The sequence below is a fragment of the Protomyctophum parallelum genome (genome assembly GCF_964188405.1).
Source record: "Protomyctophum parallelum genome assembly, chromosome: 12".
Taxonomy (NCBI): domain Eukaryota; kingdom Metazoa; phylum Chordata; class Actinopteri; order Myctophiformes; family Myctophidae; genus Protomyctophum; species Protomyctophum parallelum.
Genome location: NC_139712.1, coordinates 49,705,503 through 49,723,980, shown reverse-complemented (window position 1 = coordinate 49,723,980; position 18,478 = coordinate 49,705,503). Strand labels below are relative to the sequence as shown.

General features: G+C 42.5%; 1 protein-coding gene across 1 annotated transcript; it reads left to right on the top strand.

Annotated features, from left to right (window-relative positions):
* Positions 1–1,352: 1,352 nt before the first annotated feature.
* Positions 1,353–17,664, top strand: cip2a (cellular inhibitor of PP2A; the record flags this gene model as incomplete). Its single annotated transcript, XM_083778308.1, has 22 exons — positions 1,353–1,476; positions 1,914–2,044; positions 2,179–2,326; positions 2,955–3,067; positions 3,872–3,966; positions 4,636–4,732; positions 5,471–5,593; positions 6,279–6,424; positions 6,521–6,596; positions 6,741–6,980; positions 8,691–8,856; positions 9,048–9,195; positions 10,693–10,792; positions 11,726–11,844; positions 11,971–12,151; positions 13,033–13,098; positions 13,318–13,428; positions 13,769–13,965; positions 14,469–14,582; positions 14,750–14,832; positions 16,587–16,726; positions 17,515–17,664. Exons 2-22 carry the CDS (start codon positions 1,943–1,945, stop codon positions 17,662–17,664), a joined length of 2,715 nt encoding a protein of 904 aa, XP_083634434.1. The 5' UTR covers positions 1,353–1,476; positions 1,914–1,942.
* Between the last annotated feature and the right edge of the window lie 814 nt (positions 17,665–18,478).

Below are 18,478 nucleotides of genomic sequence, written 5' to 3'. Positions count from 1 at the left end.
GTCCAAACATCGCGCAAATTGGTACACAGTCTCTCTAGAGCCATTCAACGAAACGGTTCTTTCAGATTTCTCAGACTCCATCCTGATTGGTTAAGATTGGCTTCCAAAGTTCACAGGAGTGCTCAGTTTCAAACAAAATGCTGCAAATCATGAACACATCGCGTGATTTCCGTGAAATTGTGCACGCACATTCCCACTAGGCCGAGGAAGAAATGCCACATGAACAATTTCAACTCAGCCTCAAGGTGGCGCTATAACTGGCCGAAAAGTGTTTTTACCTCTAACTGCACGGATCTGTGGATAACTTTGTATGCCAACTCCCTAGTTTACTTTTGTTGCCCTTTTATCCAACCACCAGATGAAGGCAAGCTGCAATGTCCTACATTCCTATCCTGGTGGAGACCTGTGCCCAGAAGGGCACTTTTTCTAGTTTTGTATTGTAATTGACAGTACCTTACTATATTATATATTTTCTTTGTTCTGGTCACTTCCTGTAGGGCAGGCTGTGTTTAGATTTATTTACCCTTTTTGCAATGTTATGGGGAGCTCGAATTGCAGCCGTCCGTATAGGTGCCCTTTGAGAGCGGTTTTGAAGGAGTCAAGCACCAGAGGGAGTTAAAAAAAAACATGTGCAACCCAGATTCGGCACAAACTATTTAAGGGATTAAATTCATTTCGCTCCTTTGCTACCAAAATGTGGAACGCCCTACCAACAGTCATTAAGACATGCAAATCCCTTGACTCCTTCAAAACTGCGCTCAAAAGGCACCTACGGACGGCTGCAATTTGAAACGGGCCCCCGTAAAATCTGAATCCCCCACCCACCCGTTTCCCCTCACTGTATGTTTCTTTTCCCTTTTTACCTCCTATGATGATTTATTTTTGACTATATAGTTGTATATTCGTACGTCTGTAAATGTTTTGATGAATTGAAAATGGTAGGCCCAAGTGTAATGCTTTATGGCGTCGTCCACTCACTGTTAACAGTTTTTGTATTGAGTTTATACTTTAAATGTACTGTAATTCTGCAAACTGTTAATATCAATCAATCAATCAATCAATCAATCAATCAATCAATCAATCAATCAATCAATCAATCAATCAATCAATCAATCAATCAATCAATCAATCAATCAATCAATCAATCAATCAATCAATCAATCAATCAATCAATCAATCAATCAATCAATCAATCAATCAATCAATCAATCAATCAATCATCGGGCCAGACCGGGCTGTTTTCTGCCCCCTCAATGTCGTAACTCTGTCTTATGGCTCTGCTGTGCACCGGTACACCCCCCTGCTCTGGGACATCATGGACCGTTCCAACTTCCTTCACGTTCGAATTGGAATGGAAGCGGGAGGAAGTCGCTTCTATTTGTTTTGTTTTCACTTCATTCTCTCATAGTCATACTGTTTAAAAAGGCAGTGGACGAAGAAAAGTAGCGTAAGGTTGCACGACTCACTAAAGCCAAGGTATATAACATGGCATTAAACTTTTGTAACAACGTCTGGTAATCAGGACAGTCAAAACAGCTAACGGTTAGCCCCTGTTCGGCACCTTTAGCTTTTGACAGGAACAACAACAGAAATCTGTCAACAAACCTAACCAAACTCATTTATTGTGTTATTATATATTATGTCTAGGTGCTTATGAAGTGAAATTGGGTATAGCTAGGGAACGATTGATCATTATTTGGAGCACCATTTGACGTTTTTAGTTAGTTTTTTTCAAGAGAACCACAGTAGCCAGTCCATCATTTTTTGTTCTATTTCATTCTTCCTGACTATCAGAAGCAGCTGCGTGCTTGCTTAACAGTTAACACTGGATGATCCGTCTCACGCACGTGCAGGTCGAGTAATTAATATAAGAGAAAACCACACAGCCATCCATCTTTGTTTTGTGTGTTTAGATCGGCTGTTCTTGACACACACAGTTGTGATGGACGTAAGGACTTGTTTAAAGTCTCTGCTGCTGGCTATCCAGCAGTACAGAGACAACAAGTCAACACAAAGCACCAGCCAACTCCAGAAACAAGTGGAGGTGAGTCTCCCTGTCTTCTTTATAGAAGATGTCCTAGTTGTAGTAGGCTTTACCTGGGTCACGGAATTAAAAATCACTAATGGTGGCCTATGGTCATTTTGTGTGTGTGTGTGTGTGTGTGTGTTCATTTGCAGGAGTTGTCAGAGCTGAAATGTAAGCATCTGCTGTCCTCAGGCCAGGTGCTGCCCAGTGAGTGTGTGAGTGGCTTGGTGGAGGTGGCGGGGGACCCAAACTGCAGTCCAGCCCTCACAGGCACCATCATCTCCCTGTTGGGACAACTAGGTACCGTTTACATCCTTCAGGGATAGTTCATCCCCCAAAAACGGTTTTGGACATACAAGGTTTGCCACCCAACAATGGCAACGATATGTATGAATACAAAGGAAGATCATGGGTTTACTTTTTATCAATGCAGCTGGTAGAGTCGGTAGACGAGCTGACCAGGAACATGAAGTCAACAATTCTTGGCTTATTCAGGAATGATAAATGGATGAACTATGAAGAAACGCTGCATGGGTACTCTTTGAAAAGGGTTTATAGTTTCAGAACAAGAGTTCTGAGTAAATCTTTCCTTTGTAGGCATCACAGTGGAAAAGAAAAAGGTGGTGAGGCATGTTCAGTTAAAGTAGAAAATCCTTTATTCCATAGATTCCAAGGACGTTTAAAAAAAAACACAGGTGACCAATGAGTTTCGTGCCAGAGGCCTTCATCAGGGTCCACTAGTAATGACAGTGTCACACGATACGTCATTAAGTAGTGCCCACAATCATCTTCACATGACAACACACTATCAAAACAGAATGCACCTTAACCAGTGCGTAAAATATAATTCTTGGTTTATGTTATGTGTGTGTGTGTGTGTGTGTGTGTGTCTGGTGCTAGTTTGTGACCCCGGTTGTCTTTCCCTCAGCTTGTGATGATGAGAGCAGATTGATGCTCCATAGCAGCTACAATCTAACCAGCAGTCTGTCCTCCGTCATTCACTGCCACAGCGCCACACCTACACAACCGCTCGTACTGCAAGTAAGTGTCATGAGTTTCTTTCTTTCAGTTTCCCCCTTTTTTTAAATGGCCTTTTTGGTATCAAAGTAAAGATGACTGAGTGACCATTTTGCCCTTGGAGCTGCCCAGTGAAACCATAGTTGTGTGTTGTATGGCTAAGAGACCTGAAATGGTAGGGGGAATTATGTGGAAAATCATTATGCGGTGGATACAAGCATGACATTTGGCACTAAATCATCCTAGAAGTATTTTGACATGACTGAAAACAAAAGTCTGCCTGCGAATATATTAATTACAGTGTCCCTCATATATTATTTAAAAAAATAAGTAGTGAAAGTAGTAAAATAAAAACAAATTAAACGGCCCCAGACTGATCTCAGTTTTTGCCACTACTTGCATTTTTTTTTACAAGCTACGAGAGGAAACTAATAACAAAAAGATAAAATAAGACAGTAGAGGCCAAGAAGCAGTAGATCATTGATTATCAGTCAGAATAATAATCATCTTTTACGAATCGTGGTTCATTTCTGTTGGCCATTTTGGAATTTCCGTTTTAAAAAGCCTTTCATGGGTCTGAATTTTGGGGCTCCCCTTCTGAAATGGTGAGATACACCCTAAAGAATGTGTGTACCAAATTTGGTGCTTGTATCGGCCACGTAACGATTTGTTGAGCTTAATTCCCCCTACTAAAAAGCTTCAGTTATTTTTTGCTCTCTGTGCTGCCAATGTAGACGTTACACACGTCTATTGATTTATAATAGACATATGTATATCACAATATCATGTTAATGTGATAATAATTTTGCGATTTTATGCATGTATCAGTGTTTGCAGTTGCTGCAGAAACTGACCTACAACACACGGATATTCCACTCTACAAATTACATCCATGAGCTTATAGCTTTTCTGATGACAAACATGTAAGTAACAAGCCTCCTCCTAATAACAATATATTGATGACGAGATGAGATTAAAATGTCATTGATTGCAGAATCGGCGAGTATGCCAGTCTATGCTAGCCTGGCTACAGCCCTGAATCGCTAGCCACGCCCATTAAGAAAATATGAAACGAAATGAAAATTCAGACTGAGTGTCAGGCTAACTCTATGCCATTACGATACGTTATCACATGATTTTTCATTTAGTCATATTCACTTGCATGACTGTTTTATACCATTTACGTTATTATTTTACCAACTTGTAGCTGCACTAACAATTATGAATGGAATTTTGATTTATTCCTAGATCAGTGGTTCTCAAACCTTTTTATTTCAAGGACCCCCGCCAGCCCATAACTGAGTATAAATGGAACCAAATGGACCCGTAAGGGCCCATTTTTTGGTTCCATTTAAGGTCCATTTTGAACCCCCTCAAGGAACCCACTTTGAGAACCACTTTCCTGGATTTGTTTAAATTACAGTGGTATTGACCGATGTGCAAATTATGGGAATTCGAATCGGTATTTGGAAGGAAATAATTGTATCACTACATCTCTACTCCTAAAATGAGATTAAAGCGACATTGATTGCCAAGTGGATGTTGGCCTGTACTGTTTGTTACACACGATTGCTTTATGTTCCTTACCACAGTCAATCCTGTAACGATGACATCATTTTGCCATGCCTGGGACTCATGGCCAACCTGTGTCGCTACAACCCCTCAATACAGAATCAGATCAAGTCCCTGGTGAGTCTCTAGTACCACCTAATATAAGATGCAGCTTCACAAAGACAATTTTGAAGCTGTGTGTCACTGTGTCTTAGGATATGACGAATGGCTGAATGATTTTATTTTGTCATTGAACACAAGCGTACAACGTACAAAATAATCTTGATGGCTTGAATATAATCATGCATAGATGTTAGTAGCAGCATAGGAATAGGAACTAATAAATGACACAACACTAACCACCTCGTCTAGAGGCCAAGTGGCTGGCACATTTCCTAAATCTGCCACTTTCTATTTGATAGGCTAGATGTTTGTTTTTTAGACTGGAACCTCTTCCTAATGCGTTGTTTGTTGTGGAATCACTGTCTGGTATGAGAACAATTAGCCGCATCACCTGTCTCGTATTGTAGCCTGACATTCAATGATCTCTGCCTACTGATAGGTTTGGTGTCGTTGGCATTCTTCATGGGCTAGAGGTGGGTGGTAATAATTTGGATATTTAATAAAATCCCTGCGTTGCAGAGAAAATTAGAAGGACTGAGGGCTGTCCTTCCTAATCTGAGCAGTGGTCAGTGTCCTAAAAAAAGAAACAGTGGGCGTAGCTTTGACACTGGTTCCGTCCATACAATGAATTGAAATGTATCCAGGCGATTGGTAGGCGGAAACTAGCGTTTCGTTGTCGGCTGTCAGGATTAATTTCTCATCTCGTTGTTTATGTGTATATATGTACTTTATGTGTATGTATGTACTTTGCAGGACAATGTGAAGCAGTTCTACCGTACTTTGATCAACTTTCTCGATCACAAACGTCTGACTGTGGTGGTGTTCACTCTGTCTATACTGGGCAGCCTCACACTCAATGAAAAGGTTGGAGAAAAGGTGGGTGACCAAGGGATTTATCTGAACCACATTTTTGGTGATTTCTCATTATTGTTTAGATTGTCAATTTATTAGTCTCTAATGGCACTTTTCAACATGTGGTATCGGCTTGCCTCATTTCAGCAGTTTGCTTTGGGTCTGATTATGGTACAACAAAGACTCAGAATTTAATTAATGCAATAAAATGTTACATTGTCGTTAACCCTAACCCTAAATAATAGTGACATTTGTATTCACAATAGCAACATTCAATGTCAGGATGAACATGGCTAAAATAACAAATACCCAAACTAGCCCTGTGTGGAAACATGCTACATGGACTGAAACTCAAATAATTCACTAAACCTATGTTGATAGACTAGACAAACAAATTGTAGTCCAAATCCAAACTTTTCACCACCTACTGCTATATTATTTATGATTGCAATAGATTAACAATATTCAAAAGAAACTATGGCATGCTGTAAGGTTCCATTTGTTTCTATTTCTTTACTCTCGGAGCAAACACTCGGTCACAAACATGGTGCAATCTGCTATAGAAAAGCACCATAAACAAACGATGACAACCACTGAAGCTAGTTTTCAGCTTCCATTTCTGGGTGCTAAAACACTTGTTGCTAAGTACAGTAGGTTGACTTATTCGTTTTTAACATTGTAATAAATATTTTTTGTGTTTGGCTTTTAGCTCTTTGATGCAAAGAACATCCACCAGACTTTCCAGCTTGTTTTCAACATCATCATCAACGGCGATGGCACTCTGACACGGAAGTATGCAGTTGACCTCTTGGTTGACCTACTGAAGAATCCCAAGATAGCCGATTATCTCACCAGGTACACATGCACAGCTAAAACATATGCATTCAATTCATTGTCTTTATTGTTATGCTTTATATATATATTATTTATATAACATTTCTGTCTCTCTAGGTATGAACATTTCACTGCATGCGTGTCTCAGGTTTTGGGCCTGCTGCATGGAAATGACCCAGACTCTGCAGCCAAGGTGAGAATCAAGACAAAAAGTAGTATTGCTATATTTGATTAGTATTATATTTATAATTATTACGTCTTAATTATTATTTTTTGTATTATCAATCCATCATAATTTGGGTGCCTTTAATTGAGATACATGTGATTGTGTCACTAGGTGTTGGAGCTGCTCTTGGCTGTGTGCAGTGTGTCAGGACTCCGCTCTCTTCTATGTGAAGTGATGTTCAAACCAGTGGGGCCTAAACTCCGAGCTGCCGGTCGGAGACAGGGGGTGGGGCCGGACACTGGACAGAAGGCGGAGCCTGGGCTAGCTCTAGTCCAGTGGCTGAGCTCACCTGTGGAAGGAGCAGAAAGCTGCCGTCTCCAGGCCCTGCAACTATTGAATGAGCTACTAGAGGTATGACAGGGACCTACAGTACAGATCATTCTTTAAAAAAAAATGAATATCGTGGGAAAAGTTCATTTTCTTCAGTGAACTCCTTTAACTCCTATTGAAGCATGCTATTTGCTCCTCTTGAAATGTGGTTGGCTTAGTGGTCCTCCTTTTTGCTTGACCGACTTCCCCAGGGGGCCGTTCACACCTGAGACACAGCTGTCTCCTCGGGTGTGTCCTGTCTCTTCTGTGTGTCGCACAGCTCGCAATGCATTTCCAATGGGAGTCATGTGGTTTGATGACACAACCTTGTTGCATGTGACTCCCATTGGAAATGCATTGCGAGCTGTGTGACACACAGAAGAGACAGCTGTGTCTCAGGTGTGAACGGCCCCCAGGACATCTTCTCTGCGTCAACAGCTTGTTTCTGGTCCAGTCGCAGTGGCTTACAACTGTCAAGTTCTACTTCAGTTCAACTCCAAAGGAAATAAGGAAACAACTCGATCTTCTGGCCCAATCAACTTTTTATTTTTACAACTTTGTGATCTGTTGGCTTCCTCTGTTGATTGATCAGTCAATTATCAGCTTGTAAACATTCAAAGACAAAAAAACTAAGATTAACTCATTAATCGCCGACACCCCCATCTGGTGTCTGAAAAAGGTACTCTAGGACCGCTGCCCAGTCTATTAATACGGCAAGACTCTTAAACACAAGCAGCATGCAAACATCATGACTGTAAATAAACAAAACAATATCACCAACCATTGGCATCTTTGGAATTGGAACCCAAGACTAGTTTTTGCTTCTCTCTGGTATTTTGTTTGACTGAACGCTCCTTCAAACCTTTTCATGTGTTCCTACTGGGGCAAATGAGCATCCATCTTGCTGCTGCACTCTGGGAGTTATTATTTGAGGTGTCATATATATATATATTTTTTTTTAAGATATTATTTTTGCGGCTTACGCCTTTTTATTGGTTTTTTGTAAGGGACAGACAGTAGGCTGACAGGAAACGGGAGAGAGATGGGGGAAGACATGCAGTAAAGGCCGTGTCGGGCTCGGGAGTCGAACCCGCGGCACACTGCGACTGGATTACCAGTCGGGTGCCCAGACGGTTACGCCACCGCCTGGGCTTGAGGTGTCATATTGACCATAAGTATATGGAAGATACCTAGCCAAAGCTCCCGTCCACTTCTGAGTTTTGACTCAACAAATTCAAAAAGTGAAACTTTCATATATTCTCGATTAAAAACGTACTACTGGCTGTAATGCATATTGTCAAAAACCTGTTGACCTGTTGAAATCACTTGACTTGCACACCCATTGATGTCACACCTAAATGTCCCTTGGTGGAATGGAAAGACGACACCATGCTAAAACTCCCCTAAATCCCCTATAAGTCACCCGGTTGGAGAAAGCATCGTGTGAAAGGTCTGAGAGGTTCCGACCCTACAACAGCTGTGTCCTACCATAATGTCCTCCAGTAAAATATGGAATCCCTGCCTGCTAACTGTATGCAAACACCAAAGTGACTAGACAGCTAAAACGTGAAATGACAAATTCCTTTGTTTTCAGTCCTCTGTCAATTGAACATTGTAACTGTAATGCGGTAATTCAATAATTGTCAACTTCTGTCCCTACCTTAAGTTATTCTGTTTCTTTTTCTCCCCTGTCTCTCTCTTCCCTCTTTTCTCTCTATCCCATCTGTTTGTACTGTATCTCTCTCTCCCTAGGAAGCACTTGAAGCAGAGACTGTGTCAGCGTGTGTGTTAAGCTTTGTAGAGATGCTGGTCCCTGTGGTGTTGGGTCTATTGAAACTCGGCGTTGACTCCTCACAGGGAGATGTTCAGATGAGGAAATGCTGCACACTCTTCTCGCACGTTATTGACCTACTGCTGGATATCCTTTACGTGTCCACTCACCTGATTTTCACTCCACTGTGTGTTTGTAGCTTACCACTTTCAGTGGTACATGAGTGACCAATGACCATGCATCTGATCTCAGTGATCTGTCTGTGTTTCCTTGTGTTGGTCATTTTGGGTGTGCGCGTGTGTGTCCGCCCACGTGTCTTAAAGCCTTAACTGCTCCACTCCTGTGTGATGAGGACTCCACCAGGTGTCTGGTTGCGCACCAGTTGAGTGCTCCGCTCTGCCTCTCACTGGTTGAATCGCTGCTCTCGTGCAGCCAAAACAGCAGCCCGTTCAGCGGTCCCTCTCCTGGTACAGGCGATGACCTCAGGTGATGTTCTTCTCACAGCTGTGTTCTTGGATTCATTTCCATGTTCTCTACATTCTATGCGTTAACTACATAGACTGTAAAAATCATGGACAAAGCGTTCCGCGGGTCTAACATGAACGTAAAATGAAGCCTGTCAGTCCTTGAATTGCACATCGCCATCTTTCTAGATCCGTTTGGGCCCAGCTGGCCATTGGCTGGCCCAGACAACGAGGCGGGACTTCCCCCCTTCTTCTCCGTTGGTTTTTATTTTGACTCGAGTGGGAGGAGAAGACTTGAGTGGGAGGGGAATCCCGATCATAGACTGTAACGGTAGCCACGCCCCTCAGAACATACGCGACTTTATGGTCATTTCTTTTGTAAATGGGACCATAATTTTCCAAAAAGAATATTATGACATTAGAAATGAGACTTTAAACTAGTGACTGGAAGCAGAAAGTGTTCATGACCATGTTTATTAAGGTAATACAGTCTAGGTGAAGTTGGGCCCAAATACATGGACTTCTATGGGGATATGGGCTTTTTTGGGCCCAATGACAGCGCCACAACAGGCCATTATATGAACTTTCAGGAAATCCCGATTTCCTTAGTAGCTTCACAAAATATCTGTCTGACTGCCCCCCTGGTTAACTAGCATATCGGTGCTGAGTGACTCAAAACGATGCCAACAACATGATGTTTCAAATGATTCTATAATTGCAGGTGGAGAATTTAAAAATACATATTCAACACATCAGTGATTCAGAGCATCTATTTTTGTTTACTGTTGAGTTAAAGATGAACTCAGGTTCTGTTTGTGAGTGATAGAACAAAGGACTGTATAAAGAGAACACAGACAGACGAAACCTCTCCTTTCAGGTCTTTAATTAATTTCGCAACGGTACACAAAATGGCCGTATATTGAATATCTACACTAGTATATATGTGGTATCTGAAATTATTAAAATTAAAATTAAATTAGGTTCAATTAATTTTTTTAATTTTTTTTAAACTCCTTTATCCAGTCATGTCATCCACATAGTGTCTAAAAAAGAAGTCTGCTTAACAGCTTGCTGCTGCACCACGCTGACCGAAACTTTGGCCACAAACTTGTTCAAATGTATATCAGAGATAACTTAATACCTAGGCAACATCAAAGAAACTCCAGAAAACACACATTTCTTAGTGTAGTTTTTTCATGTTTAGAGATAGCTAACTCCACGATTCTTTAGGGAAGTGCTTCTCAAAGTGGGGTCTTCGGGGGGTTCCAGGACTTCCCCAGAAAAAAATGTTAATACAGCGTCACAATCATTTTGACCGAGTGGTAAAATATGTGCCCACCACCACAGAGGTCGTGGGTTTGAATCCACCAAACCTTCCCACAGGAGCTGCTGTCCCTCTGATGCGCACATTCCTGATCTTGTCCCTCCTTGTCTCTCCTAATGTGAATCACTATACTACCACTACTCAATAGTGTGGCAACAACACAGGATTAGATGAACTGTAATTTCTGTGTTTCAGCCAGGTGTGTGCTGAGGCTATCCTGAAGACTCTGGAGTTGATGAGCAAAATGAAACAGCAGGTGAAAGACATGGAGACTAGCTTCTACAAGATCCTGCAGGTAGGTTTACACTAGACTCTGGGGCCTATTTTGTGTGTCTTAACACTTCTTTTGCACTTCTCTGACTTGTCACAACTCTCCTACTCTACAGCTCTGGATCGACGGTGGTATTATTATTATTCGCTGTTAGAAAATGTTTGGGTGGTCTGATCTGATAGCCGCCTCCCCTCCCCTGACGTCAAAACAGTTCTCAATGTTGTTAGCCTGTGGCTAGGTGGCTATGCTCAAACGAGCATGGCATGACGTGGTGGTGGTCCCGTCTATGGTGAACTTTGCTTGTCACAGTCAGACTCGATCTGACCATTATTATTTTGATTACACTCGATGCTCGTTTTGAGGACAGGTAGAGAACAGAGCAATAGCATACATGTGTTTGGGAAATCTTGGTGATTTCTTACCAGTTCATCCCTAGCTAGTAACTGTTCCTCATCTTTTATTTAATGTGATCATTTCCCAAGGCATGAACCACAGATTTCTGTGGTCCCACAGTGGTTCTTTCCTCTAGCACCACCACGGTCAAAATCTTCACTTGCACACAAGATATCGCAAAATATAAATGGCAGATTGACAACAGATTAACTTAACAAAATAATTACAAAGGCTACCTTGAGTGTTAGAGGCCTGTAGCAGGACCTCCTGTTCTCTCATTCCTGGGTAAACAAAGGTTTTTCTTTTTCTTTTTTTTAATGTTTTGTGGCTTTCGCCTTTTTTTTCTTTTTTATGGAGGGACAGACAGTAGGCTGACAGGAAATGGGGAGAGAGATGGGGGGAAGACATGCAGTAAAGGCTGTCGGGATCGGGAGTCGAACCCGCGGCACACTGCCAGACTGGATTACCAGCCAAGGTGCCTCCCTGGACCACTGAGCCATGGCCCAGGCCAAAGGGTTATTTCTTCATCTCTCTCTCTCTCTCTATGTGTCTCTCTCTGAACAGGACCAAAGGATGGTGACCCCTTTATCTCTGGCCCTGACGTCCAATCACAGGGAGCGAGTACAATGCGGCCTATCTTTGTTGTTTGAAGCCACACCTTTGCCAGATTTCCCCTTGCTGGTGTAAGTGAGACATTAGACATGCCCAGTGCATACACATTGTCATACACAATGCCATTATTTAAATTTGGCGCGTTACCTCTGCATTCCATTCAGTCACCCAATAGCAACAAGGTGTTTCTGTTGAAGTCTAGGGGAAAGCATGGCTGCCAACAATGCCTATTGCCAGAGGGATGCTGAGGGGTCCACGAAGCGCGTCGCTGTGCAGGACGTCTCGCCCGTCTGGACAAATACAAGCCTGTCGGATTCACCCAAGAATTACAACAAAAGTGTCAACGGCCTCATTGAGAGAATCCAGAATGGCATGGAGGTGTGTTGGACGATAATGTTCATTTTGGATGCAGGTATATACTGTAGGCCTGCCTGGAAATAATGTGGGAATGAAATGCAAATTCAGGAAAAGTGATTCTGAGCGGATGTGCTCAGTGGTAACGTAAACTACATTCACACAATTCTATCAGAGCTGAAGAACTAGTATGTTATTCCGTGACCCAATCTAATCTGTTTCCATGTGGGGATAGACCATAGACTGTAAAGAATATGGACAAAGCGTTCCCCGGGTCTAACATGAACGTAAAATGAAGCCTGTAATGATATGCTAATTCCTGATGTAAGTCGCCATCTTTCTAGATCCGTTTGGTACCAGCTGGCCATTGGCTGGCTCCGTTTTGTACCAGCTGGTCATTGGCTGCCCAGACAACGAGGCGGGACTTCCCCCCTTCTTCTCCGTTGGTTTTTATTTTGACTCGAGTGGGAGGAGAAGACTCTTGAGTGGGAGGGGAATCCCGATCATAGACTGTAACGGTAGCCACGCCCCTCAGAACATACGCGACTTTATGGTCATTTTTTTAATTAATGGGACCATAATCTTCCAAAAAGAATATTATGACATTAGAAATGAGACTTTAAACTAGTGACTGGAAGAAGAAAGTATTCATGACCATGTTTATTAAGGTAATACAGTCTAGGTGAAGTTGGGCCAAAATACATGGGCCTCTATGGAGCTATGGGGCTTTTTGGGTCCAGTCCAGCGCCACAACAGGCCATTATATGAACTACCGATTTCAAATGAGGCTTCACGAAATATCTGGCTGACTGCCCCCCTGGTCTAGACAGAAGATGGCCCCTGAATCATGCATCTGCTCATAGTGTAATGCATGTTGTCAGCTCTCTGCTAATGTTCTCTTGCAGCTGCAGGAAGACGTGCACGTGTCCCAGATCATCGATATGTACGAGGAGAAGCTCTCTTCTCTGGCGGTAGGTGGAGTGCAGTTCTAAACTGTGTGTGTGTGGTTAACCATTAACTAATCACTGTCTGTCTGTCCTCCTCTCATCATCATCCTATCACCTTTTTTTTTAAATGTCCCTCTCTTTCCATCCATGTGTCTCTTTTTCCATCTCTCTCTCTCACACTCTCTCACACTCTCTCTCTCTCTCTCTCTCTCTCTCTCTCTCTCTCTCTCTCTCGTATTTCAGTCGAAAGAGAGTCGTCTGCAGGACCTGTTGGAGGCCAAGGCCATGGCCCTCTCTCAGGCTGACCGGCTCATTGCTCAGTACCGCTTTCAGCGGGCACAGGCTGAAGCTGAGGTAACACACACACACACACACACACACACACACACACACGTGACACACACACACACACACACACACACGCCTGCTCTCGGGTGGGATATTATTAAGACATAACACACCGAAATGGATCAGAACAGAAGGGAGTTCCATCCGCGCCTCTAGCCGGCCAGTCTGGTGCATCTCAGAGGCAGGACAATGGATGTTGGTATAGGGAACTGCCATATAGCTGCTTGTGTTACTTTGTGTGACGCTGTAGTATCAAGTAGGCCGTTAATTTACGAAAAAAGAGAAGAAGAACACAAAAAGTCAAGAACATGGAGATAAGTGGTCTCTGCCCCGACACATCTTCCAGGCTCGTAAGCTGGGCGGCCTGCTGAAGGAGGCGGAGCGCGGTCGGGAGGACCTGCAGGCAGTGGTGGCGGCCCAGGTGGTGGACGTGGAGCGCTCCAAGGCCGACATGGAGGACCTGCTGCAGCACAACAGCAGACTGCAGCGGGACTCCCAGGAACTCCAGGCCCTCAAAGGAGCATACAGCACCCTGCTGACCAGGTCAGCCTCTATCTCTCTCTCTACGCCGGTGGTGCTCTAGCAAGGAGCCCCACATTCATATGGATTTGGCAGTGGGGCCCCATTGTACAATGATAAGATTTGTCAAACTATTTATTTATTTATTTTTGCGTGAAATGTCGGTTCAATAATCTAAACACGTTTTATTTTATGAATATGGCCCAAACAACGCTGTTTACAGATATCACTTCTCCCCAACGTCTGACGACGTTGCCAGCAGTCTGTCTGATACAATTAAATAGCCTAGTTAAATTAACTGCACCCGCAAAGAGGACCCCTGGGGACCCCCATTTTGAGAACCAGTGCTCTAACTTGACCTGTTTGTAATACAGCGGAAAATAACAGTATTTACCAAGTACATTTCATTGTACTTTTCAGTGACACACACACATACACACACACACACACACACACACACACACACACACACACACACTATTATGTATCGCAGCTGTAATAATAAGGTTTTGATGTGGTCTTTGCAGATTTAATGACAGCGAGTGTCGGTTGAAGGAGCTGCAGGCAGCTCACATCTCCCTCACCAAACAGAACGACACGCTGAGGAAGAACCACGAGACTCTGCGGAAGCAACAAGACAAGTGAAGACAACACACACACACACACACACACACACACACAGTCACACACACACACACACACACACACACACACTCTTAAATCATTTGAGCATGAAATCTGTGCTCAATCTCTGACATTACTGTTTTATTGTTCTCGTCTCTTCCTGTGTGACGCATCTCTCCCTCAGGACGGTGTCTGCGTTGGAGGACAGACAGAAGAAGATGGAGTTCCTCCAGTCTGACCTGCAGCAGAGAGACGGTGACATTGCAGGTCAGTCGTGACACCAACAGTGTGGTCAGCTGTGTGTTGTCAGGGTTGGGTTATGGTTCTGTGTCTCCCTTTTTATTTTGTACTGTATGAATTCAATATACAGTAGTATTGTATTCAATGCAGTGACAATTCAGTATACCGATATTAAAACCTGAGGCCGATTCTACAATGTCTTCCAAATCGGTTTCCTGAAAAACGTTTTGTTTCTGTCAGTGGTTCTCAAACTTGTTCATGTCAAGGACCCCTATAATTATATGTGTTTGGCTGCGGACCCCCATCTCAAAATACTAGAAGCAAAGATTTTTTTTTTGTTATCAAATGTTTTTTAATTAAGACAAAAATCACAATAAGACACGTTAACATCATGAATGACTTAAAGAAAACAAAACGCATAAAACGCATAACAGCAAAAGCAAAGAACACAAAAACAAAAACAAACAATCCCACCCACCCCTCCCCCCCGAGACCAAAGATGCCACAAAATGTCATTACTCCTACTACTGTGCAATGGAAACAATAAATAAATAAATAATGATAATAATAATAATAATGATTAAACCATGCCCTTAACCACATCTGCAATACCAGACCAAATCTCAATGTTTTCCTCTTTTGCACCATGCAATCTTGCTGTAGACATTTCTAGATAAATGATATCTAGAAAGGTCAAAGCCCATTGGCGAAATGACAATGTATGAGGCGGTTTCCAGTGCGAAGCAACCATCTTCTTTGCGGCCGTTACGCCAGCAAAGAAGACACGAATACGGGTGTTATTTAATGGCAACTGGGATACATCATTTAATAAGAATAGAGATGGGGAGGGTGTGATGTTAATTTGTAGAATAGTCGAAAGGTTAGTAGCAACCAAATTCCAAAATGTGAGGACACTCGGACACTCCCACACCATATGGAAGAATGTACCTATGGTGTTCGAAGTGCAGAAAGTGCAGTTGTGATTATTTCAAATCCGCATAGCACACAATCTACGGGGGGTTAAGTATGTCCTATGAACAAAATTTAGATTAATTTGTTGATGATCAGGATTCCTAGAAGACAGGACAACATTAGACCACACTGTATCCCAGCTCCAATCTGGATCTAGATTTGTTATGTCATTCCTCCATACAGTATCGACAGGCAAGGTCCCATAACTAGATTCTAATAAATAATCATACAATATGGAAACAAAACCTCTTGACCTAACATCACAGATAAGTCTATGCAAAGGGTGCATTGCAAGGGGGGTCTGCCATGGAACCCCATATGTCCTCATGGCAGTTCTCAATTGTAAATAGAAAAAAAAAGAGTTACCAGGCAAGTTAAAAAAATCACATAAATTCTGGAAAGAACGCAAACCATTAAAATCAAATAAATCACCCAAAGTATGAATCCCCTTGGAACTCCATCTGGGAAAACGAATAGGACGATTGTCCAAAAGCAAACCATCATTGTTGAACTAGAAGCAAAGATTTGAGTTAAAAATGTTAGTTTAAAGATTTATTCAAAGATTTGCACAAATGTTCACAATCTTTCAAAAATAGCAGATCTACAAGCTCATATCGCGGCACGACGTAACATGCTATAAGCTTGTATATTTGCTATTTTTGAATGGCCTTTCCTGGTTTTAATGGGTTAGCTGTCTCTACTGTTACTTGTACAGTGAGTATGTCCCTGTCGTCTTCCATCTTTGGCTGTGCTGTTGTCTGTTGATGCGGCGTATCTAATCCCGCTGCTTCTTCCTCCGCGGCTGTCAGGTCTGAAGCAGGAACTGCAAGCAGAGGAGGACCGAGGAAAGGAAAAGGAGAGGGAGAAGAGAGAGCTGGAAGAAACTGGCGACGTTCTGAGGAAGGAACTGAACAAAACGGAGCAGGCGAGGAAGGACGCCAGCATCAGGGTAACACACACACACACACACACACACACACACACATATGCCAGGAGGTACACCTGAAATCTCTCCAGTGACCATTCATAAACACAACGTATTGCTATGCAAAACCATACCGTCACAATTTCCTTACAATATCCAGGTAATAATTTAACCACCTGTTCCAGCAGTGCTGGCTGTAGTATACACTCGTGTTAGGAGTTCTCCTTAGCGCTATGTGACTGTATGTCATGTGGTTTCCTCATTGTAACGGCTGCACGATGTCTACACTTTAGTCAAAATAAACTATATATGTTCGCTACTCACAGAAATAAATACTTTTAGTTTTAAGGTGTTGAAAGGAGAACTATGCAGCTAGTAGCTACCTTTAACCCATTACGTTGTTATACCTTTAAAACCGGTAAAGCATCCGTGTCATTTTCTTTTTTGTAGAGAGAAAATAGAAGATTTTCTGAAAACTTAGGTTATAGGATATAGAAGGTGTTTCATTTATTTTTTATCTGCCTCAGATCTAAAGTGTAGCCTCTTGCAAACTGCAAGTCACCAGTCTTGCAAGTTTGCGTCAGTCTGGATCCCCGGAACTTGAACACAACACAAGATTGTTGTGACAGGCTTGTGTTTAGATTAGAACATTGCCAACCAAGTTCCAGTGCAATTTGAGTTTCTAGTTTTAAAGCAACGGAGAGGCACAGATATAACTGTGCAATAATGCCGGTAGTGTTTGGTCCAGCTATAGGCCCCATGCAGCCAGGGCTGAGCCCAGGTGTCTGTTAACATCTCTTGGCCATCGACAGGCGTCGTCTCTGGAGCTGCAGAAAGGCCAGGTAGAGGTCAAGCTGAAGCAGAAAGAGGATGAGCTCAACAAACACTCTGCCATGATCGCCATGATTCACAGCCTGAGCAGCGGCAGGGCCAAGCAGGACGAGGTCAACCTCTCACTCTGACGTCTTCATTATAATAAATAAATCAGTTTTTACTTCGATTTAATGCTATGTGGTAATGTCTGGTAAATACATTTTGTATGTGTAATAGTGTCTGGTTTTGGTGTGTGCATGGAGGATAATATAACATGAGAAAGATACCACGTAATTATTTTTGAGATACTACAGCATGTAATTCCTATACCTGTTATACTGTATACTGACTACTGTACTGAGCAATTGTTTTTGTGTGCAATCTCCTATTAAAAACTCATTCACTGCCATGGATGACTTTGCATACTTTTTTCCCTTTTTTCCCCAAAGGACTACTTTCTTTTTTTGTGTGTATTCTTTTTAAATGTCCGCAATGTCAACCATTTTGTCGCAGGACCACAGGATCCGGAAATAAAGACGGGCAAAAACTCACATCCTGATCCACCCCAGCAACCCCCCCAGCATAACCGTATTTGAACTGGGCCACCCTGATTAGCACTTGGAAAAGCATTACATTTTGTTTGACTTGGTGCCACAGATAAAAGCATTACATTTTGTTTGACTTGGTGCCACAGATAAAAGCATTACATTTTGTTTGACTTGGTGCCACAGATAAAAGCATTACATTTTGTTTGACTTGGTGCCACAGATAAAAGCATTACATTTTGTTTGACTTGGTGCCACAGATAAATCCAAATATTGCCAGGCACTTGCTAGGCAGCAGGCCAGAGCTTGTAGATAGGCTATTTTCACAATCTTATTTGACCAATGTTTGACCTTTTTTGGGGGACCATCCATGCCCTGGGGGTCCTGACCCACAGTTTGATAACCACTGGCCTAGTAC